Source organism: Diaphorina citri, unplaced genomic scaffold, assembly GCF_000475195.1.
Source record: "Diaphorina citri unplaced genomic scaffold, Diaci psyllid genome assembly version 1.1 scaffold276, whole genome shotgun sequence".
NCBI lineage: Eukaryota > Metazoa > Arthropoda > Insecta > Hemiptera > Psyllidae > Diaphorina > Diaphorina citri.
In genome coordinates this window covers 107,946-124,847 of record NW_007377712.1, presented here as the reverse complement: position 1 = coordinate 124,847, position 16,902 = coordinate 107,946, and the positions used below count along the sequence as shown (strand labels likewise).

At 37.0% G+C, this 16,902-nt stretch overlaps 2 protein-coding genes across 2 annotated transcripts in view; both read right to left on the bottom strand.

Moving 5' to 3' along the window:
• Nucleotides 1–35: 35 nt before the first annotated feature.
• On the bottom strand, nt 36–1,436 carry LOC108252107 (dual specificity protein kinase splA-like). The gene is made up of 3 exons (XM_026821927.1): nt 1,416–1,436; nt 1,132–1,180; nt 36–564 (listed from the first exon to the last, which is right to left on the bottom strand). The coding sequence occupies exons 1-3, from the start codon at nt 1,434–1,436 to the stop codon at nt 293–295; spliced, it is 342 nt and encodes a 113-aa protein (XP_026677728.1). The 3' UTR covers nt 36–292.
• Nucleotides 1,437–3,357: 1,921 nt separating this feature from the next.
• Nucleotides 3,358–16,902, bottom strand: part of LOC103506951 (segmentation protein paired-like) — a gene marked incomplete at its 3' end in the record, with an annotated part of 34,912 nt that continues 21,367 nt past the window's right edge. Inside the window, exons 4-6 of the mRNA XM_026821926.1 lie at nt 7,493–7,608; nt 4,069–4,256; nt 3,358–3,552 (exon numbers count right to left, since the gene is read on the bottom strand). Coding sequence (XP_026677727.1) covers nt 3,358–3,552; nt 4,069–4,256; nt 7,493–7,608 — 499 coding nt within the window. The remainder of the gene's footprint in view (nt 3,553–4,068; nt 4,257–7,492; nt 7,609–16,902) is intronic.

The window sequence follows — 16,902 nt, the reverse complement described above, 5'->3', positions numbered from 1 at the left end:
TTGTAAATAAAAAAAAAAATGAAAATCTGTTGTTTTTTTTACAATGTGATCATTGAACGACAAAACCACGATTCTTGAAATCACATGAACTTAATGATCCCATTAGTTAAGATTAAAAGTTAAAATCTAGGTACCTAGCGTAGGTTAAGTACGTAGATACCAGGGAAAAAAGTAAAAAGGAACTTCCACAAAATAAAATGAAAACTGTTTTGAGTTGGTAGGTAATCAATTTGTACACGAATTCTATGGCAATCAAAATGTATCTGCTTAGAACAGGATTGGATCTTGTTCCTCAGTACCAGGAAATGTACGGATTATGTCCGGGGTGTGACCGTGCCTGTGTTGAGGACATGAAACTCGAATTGTGATGGTAATTTGAGTTTGGACTTAGAGGATTCAGGATGGACAAGGGGGGTGGAGGACTGGTGCGGTGTTGCATATGGTGGTGTGAGGGGGGACCCATGGGGAGGGAGCTCCAGGCAGAGGAGGGGCTGCTGTTGAGAGATATCATGTCCGATGTGCAACCAGTGGCGGAGAGAGGTTCGGGTCCTGGGGTGCTGTTACCTGAAAACAGAAAGGAATGTTAGGTAAAAAGTGCAACAGTGTCATCTATTAGTCCCATAACCAACCTACCATTATCCTCATTGAACGTTGCTCAACAAGACCTTTGCTACCAGATGCGTGACTGACGTGTGTATTTACTAAGTAGTAACACTAATTTGGTTTAGAAGTGAATAAGAAGGTGAAGGTCCCTGTTTAGTGATGAAAATCAATCTGCACCACAATTCTACGCCATATTAACATCGTCTCTGCTCTGAACAGGGGATTGAACCTGCGACTCACTACTTCGTGGACGAAGTATTCTTGAGTGGACAAAGTTATGTCATTACTTCAAAGAAACACAATGCCTAGTTAGCATGGTTGGTAGCGCGTCTGCCTTGTAAGCGCTAGGCCACGGTTTGATTCCCGCCCGGGACGGATTTTATCCTGAACGAATAATGTTCGTTTTCGGAACGCCTGGCTTTTTCCTACCCTCTGTCTTCCTTCTCTTCGATTTCGGGGCGATAATACCTTAGCTGTTACAGTTCCTGCTATCAAACCTCTTGAAAAAAAAAAGTTTTTTCAACTTACCAGAAGAAGGGCCAATGAGTGAGAGGCTGGTGGGGACTTTTAATCTTAACTAATGGGATCATTAAGTTCATGTGATTTCAAGAATCGTGGTTTTGTCGTTCAATGATCACATTGTAAAAAAAAAAACAGATATTCATTTTTTTATTTACAAGTTGATTCCTTAAACAAGAAGATACCTAGGTAGTTGGCCTATTCATGAGCCTGCCATTCAAATTTATTGATTCATTCAGTAAGAAATTGATCCTGTTATTTATTGTTTTCATATGAAACCTCCTCTTTATCACGTCATGTTTGTCATTGTCCATTTCACTTTTGTCTTTTTTTGTGTAAACTTTTTTTGAGATTATTACATTTTGTTTGGTGTGTGTTGAATAAGTTAGGATGACTCATTGCTACAATTGTCTTTTTTTGTGTAAACTTTTTTTGAGATTATTACATTTTGTTTGGTGTGTGTTGAATAAGTTAGGATGACTCATTGCTACAATTAGGTATTTTCCTTTTGCTCTATTGTTCATGTTTATCAAAAGATAGGATAACTAAATGTTGGTAATCCTAAAGAGGCTAAGTGCCAAAATATATTTTTTTCAAGGAACCTACTGCTGGTTCATAGCTCTCATTCATCCAATGAATTTTGAAATTTCGGCTCACTGCTCTTACGGGGTGTTAATAAAAATGCCATAGAAATAACAGCAACTTAAATAATTAAGTGTTTTTACGGTTTTTCCCAATCGAGACTGATCATCCAATGAATTTTGAAATTTCGGCTCACTGCTCTTACGGGGTGTTAATAAAAATGCCATAGAAATAACAGCAACTTAAACAATTAAGTGTTTTTACGGTTTTTCCCAATCGAGACTGATTGAGAAAAACCCTTGAAATGATAAATTCTTGGACACCCTGAATAGGATTACCACCATTTGGTGAATGGTTAGAAACAACCAAGAAATTCTTGCATGTAGCCTTAAACTCTAGCATCAATAATTCTAAATGTATAGACATGAGCCCGAATTCATAGGTGACGACTGACGAACGATCCGAACTTACTGGGGGAATAGATACATACCTTATTTACACACTTCAAAATTTTCTTACTCTCTAAATTTGTGGGAGCCTAAAGATAAAATCTGACTATCTGAACAAATATTATTATTTTTTGCTAAGCAATAATAAAAATGATAGAAAGATACATACCTTATTTACACACTTCAAAATTTTCTTACTCTCTAAATTTGTGGGAGCCTAAAGATAAAATCTGACTATCTGAACAAAATATTATTATTTTTTGCTAAGCAATAATAAAAATGATAGAGGTCCGGGCCTAAATATTCTTAGTTAATCCTACAATGATTTCCACTTAATGATGTCAGAAAGAAAAAGTGCCCTATGAGTTCGAGCTTCAATTTCTTTTCTCTCATAGTTCAAATTAAAATGTAAATTTCAAGATTATACGAGGAAATAAAACCGAGTATTCCTGTAGAAAATACATATAAAATCAAATTGGTTGTTCTCATTTAAGTATTCCCTAATCAAACTTACAGGTCGCCTGGGGCAGCTACTTTGGAGTGCACTCGCAGGTCTGTATTTAGGGACCTCCCCTCCTCCTCGGGCTTTTTCTTTACTGTGGAGCGGACTCCGAAAATTTGGAGCATCCCCCCCCCTCTATTGACAAAATTGTAGATACGGCCCTGTGCACTTGTTTACTTGTTATCGTAACAGTTTATTCCGAATATTCAAAAGCAAATGTAGGTATTTTTTGTCCTACGAGGTAAGCTCAGAAATCGGAGCCCTATGAAGGTACCTACGAGTATCTTCAGCTAAAAGAGAATATCATCTAGTGGCATGTCAATTGAATAAAAAACTCTGAGTAACAGAAGTAAAAAAGGACTATTTTTCATTTCGTTTTATTTATTCAATAATTTAAAATTAAATTAAATCTAATCGAATGTGTATAAAGTTCAGTTGGAATAATTTGTCTTCCTAGCATACTTAGCACATGCCGAGTACCAGTTGAGTTTTTGTGAAACCAGGAACAGGCCACAAGCTTTGATCAAAAAGAGGAACCATTAAAATGAAAAAGTAAAAGAGAAATAAGGGAGCGTTTTGAATAGTTGGCACCAGTATTTTTTAAACACGAAAACGGAATGGGTTCTCAAGGAGTTACTTTAGGGACAGGATAGAATGACTAAAAAGTGGATTTGAAGGTACACAAGGTATGTACTTATGTATCTTCGGCGGAGACGCATACACTGGCTCGGACATTGACTGAGGGATCATGTACGAGGCAGAAGAATTGGCAGGGATGGGATTCGAATAGGAAGATGTCATGGGTAAGCTGCTCGACGTATTGTAGTTGTTATTGTTGCTGCCGTTGTTACTCGCCAGTTGTTTTCGCAGTCGCGCTCGGCGGTTGCTGAACCAGACCTGTGGGAAGGAGGTGTTTGAGTTACAATATTGCGCCCAGAAGAGGGGTAAAACATGTCGAAGACGAGGGGAAAACGTGCTTAACTCCATACACAAAAAGCCCAATCTGAGGCTTAGGTGTAGCGACTAACAGCCCTAAAGGATGGGTTAAGCTTCTACGAATCTACCATTATTTTTTTTCTTACATTCCCGAAATTTAAGAGAAAAGGAGTGCAGGATAGAAGAAAACCAGCCCCTCCGAGAACGAACCTTATCCAGCCTTATCTGTTTAGGACAAAGTTCACTCCGAGGGCAAAATCGAACCCGTAGCCTAGCGCTATCCTCTCATTTTTCGCACTATGAAAATGGTCTGCAAATTATTATTTATTTATTTATTATTCTTATTATTTCCGAGGGCAAAATCGAACCCGTAGCCTAGCGCTATCCTCTCATTTTTCGCACTATGAAAATGGTCTGCAAATTATTATTTATTTATTATTATCATCATTATTTTAAGTAAAAAAAACTTCAGTTTACCTGAATTCTAGCCTCGGTCAGTTTGGTTCTCTGCGCAAGTTCCTCGCGGGTGTAAATATCGGGATACTGGGTTCTCTCGAAAGCTCTCTCCAGCTCGTCCAATTGTTGAGCGGAAAATGTGGTTCGACTTCTCCTCTGTTTCCTTTTGAGCGGAATTCCTGGCTCAGAGTCACAGTCCGATCCTTCGCCTGAAATCACGAGAGAAATTGTAGGATTTTATTTGGGGGGGAAGCGAGAAACATGAGATAAAAAGAAAAAAAAAGATCAAAATCACTCCTGAAATCACGATGGAAATTGAACAAATTAGAATTTTATTTTTGGGATAACACAAGATTAAAAGAAAAATTGGTAATTTTTGAACAAATTGGAATTTTATTTGAGGGATAACACGAGATAAAAAGGAAAACTGGTAAGTAAATTTGAACAAATTAAGAATTTTATTTGGGGAATAAAACGAGATAAAAAAGAAAAATTCGAAAATTACGACATGGAACCTTTTACGAGTTTTACGACATCTTCATCAGATTCTCGTAATTATTACCTACTATTGGGTATTTTCAGTCAAATCTTTTATTCTTGACAACATAAGATACCTAAACGCTCAGAACTCTAATACCCTATAGCGACCATATTTGATATCCTACCTACTCCTAGCCTGATACCATCGACTTCTTGACAAACGCATGTCTTATGGTCCTGCAGTCAACCAGCAACAACTAGGACCTAGAGGAATTCAGAATACCGATCTACGAACACTTCTCTTTCACCGGAACTCTATTGTTTTCACTTCGGAGTGAAAAACTTCGTAGTTCCACTTGAAGGAGCAAGAAAATTAGAAGGAAAAGTCGTTACGACATCGACATCGCCATCAGATCTGTAAGGTACACTGAGATCTTAAAGTACCGAAGAATATACACGGTGTCTCATAAAAGTTGAAGGAGTTGAGTGGATTTGAATTTGAAAACATCATAATTATTTATATACCTTTAGGCACACTTCATGTGTGTCAAAGGTAAAGGTTTACCTCTTATCAATTTAATTTGAAGAAACAATTTACAAGACAACTGACAATACCTACATAGGTATCTTGCGAATAACAATGAATTTTCGGTTCCTGTAAAGTTAAGGGCAAGTGAGCGACCATTATTGAAGGCACAGAAAGAACGGTGACAGACTGACAGAAACACCAAAGATACCTACATAAATGTACCTATGATGGGCACAGCAATGAGTTGGTTACGCTGTACATTTCCCTCCTGTAATTCTGGTGTTAACGCACCGATCGATCCAAGCCACGTTTTGGTACTCTATCCATTAATTAGGTATCTACCTATATTTATAATGATGGTAAAAAAAAACGACATCGGCATCTTGACTTATTGTCAAAAATAAAGATTATTTATTTATTTATTAGAGTAGGGCATTCTTTTGACTGAGTGATAATGAACATGCAGTAGTCTAGCGATGGTTTAAGGTGGTGATAGGTATTCTACTTGACTTATTGTCAAAAATAAAGATTATTTATTTATTTATTAGAGTAGGGCATTCTTTTGACTGAGTGATAATGAACATGCAGTAGTATTCACACTTGACAATGTATTGTGTCACCAAGACAAACTTGAAGAAGGAAATATAAATATTACCAAAAATTCAATCAAGTTACATTATTTTGGTGGGGTTTGTCCATTTCCATCAATGGTCTTTGAGTATTTCAGAAATTTCGTTTATGCACCAAACAGGGTGCGGCGCGGTTATTTACTTTTTTGAAACTTCGATTTAAAAAAGTCCGTTATTCTTACCTGATGATTGTTGTTCAATTATTATCAAGAAATGGGGAAAAAGTTTGGTTCTCTGCGCAAGTTCCTCGCGGGTGTAAATATCGGGATACTGGGTTCTCTCGAAAGCTCTCTCCAGCTCGTCCAATTGTTGGGCGGAAAATGTGGTTCGACTTCTCCTCTGTTTTCTTTTGAGCGGAATTCCTGGCTCAGAGTCACAGTCCGATCCTTCGCCTGAAATCACGAGTGAAATTGAAAAAATTAGGATTTTATTTGGGGGGAAGCGAGAAACATGAGATAAAAAGAAAAAAAAGATCAAAATCACCCCTGAAATCACGATCGAGAAACATGAGATAAAAAGAAAAAAAAAGATCAAAATCACTCCTGAAATCACGATGGAAATTGAACAAATTAGAATTTTATTTTTGGGATAACACAAGATTAAAAGAAAAATTGGTAATTTTTGAACAAATTGGAATTTTATTTGAGGGATAACACGAGATAAAAAGGAAAACTGGTAGGTAAATTTGAACAAATTAAGTTTGAGGGGATAGAGGAGCTTGGTTGCCTTTACCTAATCTACAAAATGATTCAACTGATAATGACGAAAAAGTTGGGTTGCAAATTCCCGAAAGTGATTAGGTATGCTGTTATTTGAATTCCTTAAAAAAGTAGATATGTACTTAATTTAAATATTATATAGGCAGTAGATACCTAGGTACCTATTTAAAGAACAAAACTGACATGATTTTGAAACTTCACGTGGTGAGTTCTTATCATTTCAGCAAAGAACTTATCACACCTCAGGTAAAGAAATGGAGTGACATGATTTTGAAACTTCACGTGGTGAGTTCTTATCATTTCAGCAAAGAACTTATCACACCTCAGGTAAAGAAATGAAAAAAAAACGAGTTCCTGACGGTCAAAACGAGATAAAGTTTCTTTTTGCATTATTAGGAAAACGAAAATAATCATCAGGTGTGCCAACTTGAATTCAGATTTATCTTCGAACATGTTCTTGAATCTGCTTTATCTTTATGTCTGTCCTACAACCCACAGCTAAATAACTCACACGCGAGTGCAAAAATCGATGCAGGTACATTCCAGAATAATGACGAGGCAGGTAAATTGAAAAATCGGGCGTACGAAAACGGGAGAAGAAAGGACTTTTTTTAAGAGGTTTGACAAACCCACAGCTAAATAACTCACACGCGAGTGCAAAAATCGATGCAGGTACATTCCAGAATAATGACGAGGCAGGTAAATTGAAAAATCGCGCGTACGAAAACGGGAGAAGAAAGGACTTTTTTTAAGAGGTTTGACAGAGGGAACTGTAACTGCTAAGGTTCTATCGTCCCGAAATCGAAGAGAGAAGGAAGACAGGATAGGAGAAAGCCAGCCGTTCCGAGAACTAACATTATCCGTCCAGGATAAAATCCGCCCAGGGCGGGAATCGAACCCGTGGCCTAGCGCTTAAAAAAAGGTCAAAATCGGAACTTACCATCACTGAGTTTCTTCTCGGACGAGGTGTCATCTCCTTCATGTCCTCTCTCCGAGAACTAACATTATCCGTCCAGGATAAAATCCGCCCAGGGCGGGAATCGAACCCGTGGCCTAGCGCTTAAAAAAAGGTCAAAATGGGAACTTACCATCACTGAGTTTCTTCTCGGACGAGGTGTCATCTCCTTCATGTCCTCTTAACAGACGAGAGATAGCGCTTACTGAGGGCGCACTGCCCCTATCACAGAGACCTTCCTTGATAAGTCTGTCACCCCAGCACATGGAAACAGAAAACATCATATTAATCCAAACGAAGATAACAAACCAACTTACTAAGAAAATGGTGGTACCTAAGCAGATAATTAGTGGAGATGTCAAATGCACCTAGGTACATGTCCCTACATATTAGTGGAGATGTTAATCCAAACGAAGATAACAAACCAACTTACTAAGAAAATGATGGTACCTAAGCAGATAATTAGTGGAGATGTCAAATGCACCTAGGTATATGTTCCTACATATTAGTGGAGATGTCACATCCACCTATTAATTTCTATCAATATTCCCAAGTACCTATTCGTATTAGTGGAGATGCCAAACGCACCTATCGTTTTAATATGAAGGGAATACAATGGGTAGGTAAGCCTAATTAGTGGAGATGCCAAATTCACAAATGAACTTCTTAATTTCCTTTCTATAACAGTTAATCCAAACGAAGATAACAAACCAACTTACTAAGAAAATGATGGTACCTAAGCAGATAATTAGTGGAGATGTCAAATGCACCTAGGTACAAGTACATATTCCTACATATTAGTGGAGATGTCACATCCACCTTTCCACCTATTAATTTCTATCAATATTCCCATGTATTCGTATTAGTGGAGATGCCAAAGGCACCTATCGTTTTAATATGAAGGGAATACAATAGGTAAGCCTAATTAGTGGAGATGCCAAATTCACAAATGAACTTCTTAATTTCCTTTCTATAATAGGAATAAATTATTGTTTCAAGGGGAGAAAAATGCCACCAAAAAAAAACTTCTAATATTACACCGAAATGTACAGAAGACCTTTTAAAAAAACTCATAATATATGACGTTTCTCATGTTAAGTTGAAAAACCCCTTTACTGATGAAAATTTGTAATGCAACAACAAGTTGAAAACATGGTCCGTTCCTTAATAAACAACGGATTCTGAAAGCCTTAAAGCTCTACGCTCTTGACCACTCAGCCACAGAGGTGGGCCTTCCTAACACTCAGTCAGATCACTCGCACAGGCCTCCAAACTCCCACCCACGCACAAGCCTCCAAAAGGCACTCACCTGAGAAGTAAGCAGGGTCGATGTCGGGGCCGAAGGGTAAGAGGAGGCTGCACTGAGGCCAATATAGGATGGGGCCCCGGCCCCATTACCAGGGCTGGTGTCACGCGGGGGCTCTTCGATATGGGGCGTGCTCATATGAGTGGCATACATGGGACTGTACTCTTGCTTCAGATCGTGCTTGTAGTCGACAACTGGAAAAAATAGATAAAATTGATTGTTAGAAACTTTCATTGTAAAAAGCTCACACTAAAGTACATATTATGTCAAAAGCCTATTGATCTCGGGAAGTTTACAACTAACTGTGATTAAACATAAGAGTATACTTGAAATCAAGCAATGTTGCGCGTGGTTGCTAAACGGACGTGAACATTTGGGCAATCGCATGATACTAGCTTTTCCCGGCCCCACTCAGTCCGGGTGAGGTTGGTGTACCTAAGCTTTCAGCTTGTTATCAATTGGCGAATAAAACCACCACCACTGAATCTGTGTGTTGACTCTGAATTTGGGACGTACTCCGTAGATTCCTTAGTCGACTACCTGAGTATTTTAACAACAAATGTTTCCGCAAAATAATGTGGTCAATTTATGTTATAAAGCGGGGTGTCTACCTTGATGATTTATTTCTTGGGTACCTACAAATAGGTAGGTACATACCTACAAATACATACATGTCTAATTTTAATTTATGTGGTATCTAATGTAGGTAAGATTCTTATCGATTAGGCTTAAAATCTCATTGTCTTTTCCAGTTTTCCAGTCAAATTGTTTGCAATTATTTTGTTGCTATCTTCTCCTTTTGACGAATAACAATAACCTCAAGCCTTGTAAAATGACTGTAAAACATCGATCACAATCACAAACCACAATACCAGAAATAAATATCGTCATAAGATCCTTCTACCTGAGTAAAAATTTCACCCGGATTCAATCCGTTGGCGTTCAAAATAATTAGCAGTTAAATAGTGACGTTAAACGCATTTAAAAGAGAGAGAAAAAAAGAAGGAACTTAACAGTGACGTTAAATCCATTTAAAATAATAATTAAAAAGTGGGAACTTACTTTGTGGCGGAGACGCATACACTGGCTCGGACATTGACTGAGGGATCATGTACGAGGCAGAAGAATTGGCAGGGATGGGATTCGAATAGGAAGAAGTCATGGGTAAGCTGCTCGACGTGTTGTAGTTGTTATTGTTGCTACCGTTGTTACTCGCCAGTTGTTTTCGCAGTCGCGCTCGGCGGTTGCTGAACCAGACCTGTTGGAAGGAGGTGTTTGAGTTACAATAATTATTGTGCCCAGAAGAGGGGTAAAACGTGTCGAAGACGGGGGGAAAACGTGCTTAACTCCATACACAAAAAGCCCAATCTGAGGCTTAGGTGTAGCGACTAACAGCCCTAAAAGAGGGGTTAAGCTTCTACGAATCTACCATTAATTTTTTTCTTACATTCCCGAAATTTAAGAGAAAAGGAGTTCAGGATAGGTATTTGAGGGATAACACGAGATAAAAAGGAAAACTGGTAGGTAAATTTGAACAAATTAGAATTTTATTTGGGGAATAAAACGAGATAAAAAAGAAAAATTCGAAAATTACGACATGGAACCTTTTACGAGTTTTACGACATCTTCATCAGATTCTCGTAATTATTACCTACTATTGGGTATTTTCAGTCAAATCTTTTATTCTTGACAACATAAGATACCTAAACGCTCAGAACTCTAATACCTATAGCGACCATATTTGATATCCTACCTACTCCTAGCCTGATACCATCGACTTCTTGACAAACGCATGTCTTATGGTCCTGCAGTCAACCAGCAACAACTAGGACCTAGAGGAATTCAGAATACCGATCTACGAACACTTCTCTTTCACCGGAACTCTATTGTTTTCACTTCGGAGTGAAAAACTTCGTAGTTCCACTTGAAGGCGCAAGAAAATTAGAAGGAAAAGTCGTTACGACATCGACATCAGATCTGTAAGGTACACTGAGATCTTAAAGTACCGAAGAATATACACGGTGTCTCATCTCATAAAAGTTGAAGGAGTTGAGTGGATTTCAATTTGAAAACATCATATACCTTTAGGCACACTTCATGTGTGTCAAAGGTATCAATTAAATCAATTAAATTTGAAGAAACAATTTACAAATGGAGGTGTCTCATAAAAGTTGAAGGAGTTGAGTGGATTTCAATTTGAAAACATCATATACCTTTAGGCACACTTCATGTGTGTCAAAGGTAAAGGTTTACCTTCCTCTTATCAATTAAATTTGAAGAAACAATTTACAAATGGTTTTTTTTCTTTTTTTATATGAAACCTTTGACAACTGACAATACCTACATATCCTGCGAATAACAATGTTTTTGTAGAATTTTCGGTTCCTGTAAAGTTGAGGGCAAGCGAGCGACCATTGTTGAAGGCACAGAAAGAACGGTGACAGAAACACCAAATATACCTACATAAATGTACCTATGATGGGCACAGCAATGATAACACCCCGTAAGAGCAGTGAGCCGAAATTTCAAAATTCATTGGATGAATGAGAGCTATGAACCAGCAGTAGGTTCCTTGAAAGATCTGTAAGGTACACTGAGATCTTAAAGTACCGAAGAATATACACGGTGTCTCATCTCATAAAAGTTGAAGGAGTTGAGTGGATTTGAATTTGAAAACATCATATACCTTTAGGCACACTCCATGTGTGTCAAAGGTAAAGGCAATTTACAAATGGATTTTTTTTTTTATATAGGTATATATATGAAACCTTTGACAACTGACAATACCTACATATCTTGCGAATAACAATGTTTGTTGAATTTTCGGTTCCTGTAAAGTTGAGGGCAAGCGAGCGACCATTATTGAAGGCACAGAAAGAAAGGTGACGGAAACACCAAAGATACCTACATAAATGTACCTATGATGGGCACAGCAATGAGTTTTTTACGCTGTACACTTCCCTCCTGTAATTCTGGTGTTAACACACCGATCGATCCAAGCCACGTTTTGGTACTCTATCCATTAATTAAGTATCTACCTATATTTATAATGATGGTAAAAAATAAAAATAAAAAAAAAAAACGACATCGGCACTGTTAACGCACCGATCGATCCAAGCCACGTTTTGGTACTCTATCCATTAATTAGGTATCTACCTATATTTATAATGATGGTAAAAAAACGACATCGGCATAACCATTATTCAATATTGCTGTTATGTATCAAAATTGTCAAAATAATGTCACCGATTGCTTCAATGTATTAAACACCGAGCTACCTAGCACTGGTTAATGCTAGTAAAAGAGGCAAATATGTATAGGTACAAGATATTAGACATGTAGAATTTCTTGGTTGTTTCTAACCATTCACCAAATGGTGGTAATCCTATTCAGGGTGTCCAAGAATTTATCATTTCGAGGGTTTTTCTCTATCAGTCTAGATTGGGAAAAACCGTAAAAACTTTAACGCACCGATCGATCCAAGCCACGTTTTGGTACTCTATCCATTAATTAGGTATCTACCTATATTTATAATGATGGTAAAAAAAAAATGACATCGGAATAACCATTATTCAATATTGCTGTTATGTATCAAAATTGTCAAAATAATGTCAACGATTGCTTCAATGTAAACACCGAGCTACCTAGCACTGGTTAATGCTAAAAAAAGAGGCAAATATGTAGGTACAAGATATTAGACATGTTTGTAGTAAAGATTTAGATTGGGATAAAATAGTTTTAGGAGGCATCGGGATTTTTTAAAGTCCTTAGGTATATATAGAAGAAATACGGAACAGTACCACCTCTATATACAATGTGTAGAATGTCAGTGAAGGAAATTGTCCGGGCCTTCAAATAGGAAGAGAGGTCCATGACCAATTTCTGAACGCTCTTAGAGGAATTGCCGACATTTTTTTTTTTTCTTTTTCAACTTCTTTCACCCACACTTTTTTCCCCTGTCATTCATGATATGGTTGTATTTGTTTTAAATACTGTAAACTAAATAAGCGTCTCGTAATTTGTCTCCTAAAATACACATGGTTGTCAAGAGATGGCACAATGACACGTCAGTCATAATTTAACTTGCTGCATGACGTTGCAATTTATTTTTTCTTCCTAAAAAAAATTAACTTTCATCTCTTTTTTGACTTGGGTATATTTTCATTTATAGATAATTTTTTGGTAATTGTACCTACTAATTGTTCATCAGATAGGTAATTTCGAAAATTATCTGACCTTGCCCAAAATGTCTTTTCTTTACGAAGGAATCTAGCTTCAACTAAATTATAAATCAAAATGGTGTGATTTGGTTCCGTCGCTCTTTTAAACTCAATTGATCCCAAACAATAAGTTCGTTCCTTTTGTCTGTTCTCAAATAAATGAAAAGTTTACTTTTCGGTAGCATCTCATCTTTTCAAATTAATCAAATCAATTTGAATACCTATATACAGGAGAAAAGTTGATCGATATGCATGTTAGATTAAGACAAAAGAGCTCGCACCCCTGATGAATAATGACTCTCGATAAGTCCACTGACTACATATTCACGAGTAAGTAGGTACGAATAGAATTCCAAACAACTTAATGCAGTGTTTTCAAAATAAAAAGCAATAAATCTTCCATCTCTTTTATTACTGGATCAATAAAAGTGAACCTTTCACGAAGCTCTTTCCAGAACTTGACCAAAACACATGGAAATTTGTAACCTACTTTGGCAAAACTGCCGCAGTAATTTTTTTCCAACTCACAACGAGGCGTGATACCCCCGACAGGATGCAACACCAACACAAAGTACCCAACTATGAAAACTCTTGAAAAAAAGATGAATAAGTACCGCTAAATAAATTATTGTTTCAAGGGAAAAAAAATGCCACCAGAAAAAACTTCTAATATTACACCGAAATGTACAGAAGACCTTTTAAAAATACTCATAATATATGACGTTTCTCATAACGGCTGATGGCTTTGAAGTTACCCCCAACTTGTCAGATGAAACCATGCTTGACAGCAAAGGTTAAGCTGCTGTTTCCTCTATTGGAAAATAAAATGTTGTTCTGTTTCCGACCCATGACAGCTTTTTGTGACACCGAAATCTTTATGAAAGATGAATGGTAGGTCCTTTAAGGGTTCATACAAGGCAAGAATGACTTTGACGATAAGTAAGTAGTACCTAGGACTCCTTGGAGTGTGATATTCATGAAAATTAATTTTTACTTTTTTCTCTACATTGCTTAGAATTGTGCATTTTTTTTTATTATTATTTTAATTATTATACAGAGATGCCCGTATAACGGGGGAAAATGCAATAGGTACAGTAGGTCCTACCTCATAATCTCATAGGTAAGATATTAAATGATAGATTAGTAATTAGCGTGTAGGTAAGTCCCAAATTCGTGGCGCATAATACTGGACCAAATAGTGGTGGGTTCGGAATGATTTGTCATGTATTAATTGGATCTGTCACAGTGATAAATGACCTCTTAAAAGAACATCCCGCACTCAGTAGGGGTCAGACCGCCCCAACTCATTAAACAACTATCAAATTTCTCTCCCCCTTGATGAACACATGTAATAGTATAGTGCTATAGTGTGTGAGAGAATACACGATTATCAAAAGTTAAAAGTAGTAGCAGTAAGGTATATTAGTAGTTAAAATTAGTGGGTTGGTGTTTAGTTTTTGAAGTGTTTTCAAACAACTGCTTTTTTTGGGGAGATGAATATTTGAAAACGTAAACAGCAATTTTAACAACAAATGTTTCCGCAAAATAATGTGGTCAATTTATGTTATAAGGCGGGGTGTCTACCTTGATGATTTATTTCTTGGGTATACCTAAAAATAGGTACATACCTACAAATACATACAAGTCTAATTTTAATTTATGTGGTACCTAATGTAGGTAAGATTCTTATAACATTTTTGCTACTTCAAAACTTTCAAGAGTTTAATCGATTAGGGTTAAAATCTCATTGTCTTTTCCAGTTTTCCAGTCAAATTGTTTGCAATTATTTTGTTGATATCTTCTCCTTTTGACGAATAACAATAACCTCAAGCCTTGTAAAATGACTGTAAAACATCGATCACAAACCACAATACCAGAAAAAAAAATATCGTCATAAGATCCTTGATATCTACGTAGGTATTATAAAATAGTAGAATCTACTGTATTGAACAAAAAAAGTGAAACCATTCCCAGTTCTAAGGAAAAAGAAAATGGCTACTGACACTCAAAATAGAGAGGACGTGACTAGCAAACCACAAGGTACCAAGGTAGTTCTATGGTATGCTGAGTCCTCAGTCTCTTTGGTAACTCAGCAGTTCTGTTTTATGGAATCTAGAGGCAAAGATCTACAATAGATTCCGGTAGACGTATGTTCTATTCCACGTAGACTCTAGGGACAAGTGGATTTCATCTATGGTATCTGTTAATTGTAATGATGTAAGTGGATATTCTTACACTACTTATCTGAGATCCTACAAAGATTTCCAGAATTTTTTTTGAGCTTGAAAATTTTATACCTATCCGATACCCACAATCGCACTGAATGTTTGGGGAAGTTTCTAAATTAAAACTATCTTACCCATTGCAATAAAATTAGACTTGGCTGTTTTCAAGGTAACAGTAAAATGAGAAAAATCATCAAGGTAGACACCCCACACATCTCATAATTCTCCACAATTCGAAAGTTGTCGGGCGGTAAAAAACGAAATACAATTAATACAAGAGTAAAGTTTTCAAACAATAAAAAAAAGAAGCCAGACTTGAAATGTAACTACTAATATCATGAAAGACACCGCCACATGCTCGGTTCTTATTCAGTGTACTATTTGTGTTCCGGGGTCATATCTTGACTGAGTTTGAGGGATAGAGGAGCTGGTTGTTCTTTGACCTCATTATCACTGTGACATGATTCAACTGATACATGACAAATGCATTCCGAACCCACCACTGATTTGGTATGCTGTTATTTGAATTCCTTAAAAAAGTAGATATATGTACTTAATTAAAATATTATAATAGGCAGTAGATACCTAGGTAACCTATTTAAAGAACAAAACTGACATGATTTTTGAAACTTCCACGTGGTGAGTATTCTTATCATTTCAGCAAAGAACTTATCACACCTCAGGTAAAGAAATGAAAAAAAACGAGTTCCTGACGGTCAAAACCGAGATAAAGTTTCTTTTTGTCATTATTAGGAAAACGAAAATAATCATCAGGTGTGCCAACTGAATTTCAGATTATCTTCGAACATGTTCTTTGAATCTGCTTATCTTTATGTCTGTCCTACAACCCACAGCTAAAATTAACTCACTACGCGAGTGCAAAAAAATCGATGCAGGGTACATTCCAGAATAATGACGAGGCAGGTAAATTGAAAAATCGCGCGTACGAAAACGGGAGAAGAAAGGACTTTTTTTAAGAGGTTTGACAGAGGGAAACTGTAACTGCTAAGGTTTATCGTCCGAAATCGAAAGAGAGAAGGAAGACCAGGATAGAGAAAGCCAGCCGTTCCGGAACTAACATTATCCGTCCAGGATAAAATCCGCCCAGGCGGGAATCGAACCCGTGGCCTAGCGCTTAAAAAAAGGTCAAAATGGGAACTTACCATCACTGAGGTTTCTTCTCGGACGAGGTGTCATCTCCTTCATGTCCTCTTAACAGACGAGAGATAGCGCGCTTACTGAGGGCGCACTGCCCCTATCACAGAGACCTTCCTTGATAAGTCTGTCACCCCCAGCACATGGAAACAGAAAACATCATATTATCCAAACGAAAGATAACAAACCAACTTACTAAGAAAATGATGGTTACCTAAGCAGAATTAATTAGTGGAGATGTCAAATGCACCTAGGTACAAGTACATACTTCCTACATATTAGTGGAGAGTCACATCCACCACATCCACCTATTAATTTCTATCAATATTCCCAAGTACCTATTCGTATTAGTGGAGATGCCAAACGCACCTATCGTTTTAATATGAAGAGAATACAATGGGTAGGTAAGCCTAATTAGTGGAGATGCCAAATTCACAAATGAACTTCTTAATTTCCTTTCTATAATAGTTATCTTTCAAACTTGTGGTAATGAGCAAGATATAAAACAATGTAGATAGGACAAAATTTGATATTTAGGTATTTTTTACTCGTGTGCGTATAGGTATACGAATGCGTACCTGACGGTTCTTGCTCGTATGTACGAGTGTCATTAGTTCATACATAGTCATTTTCTCTA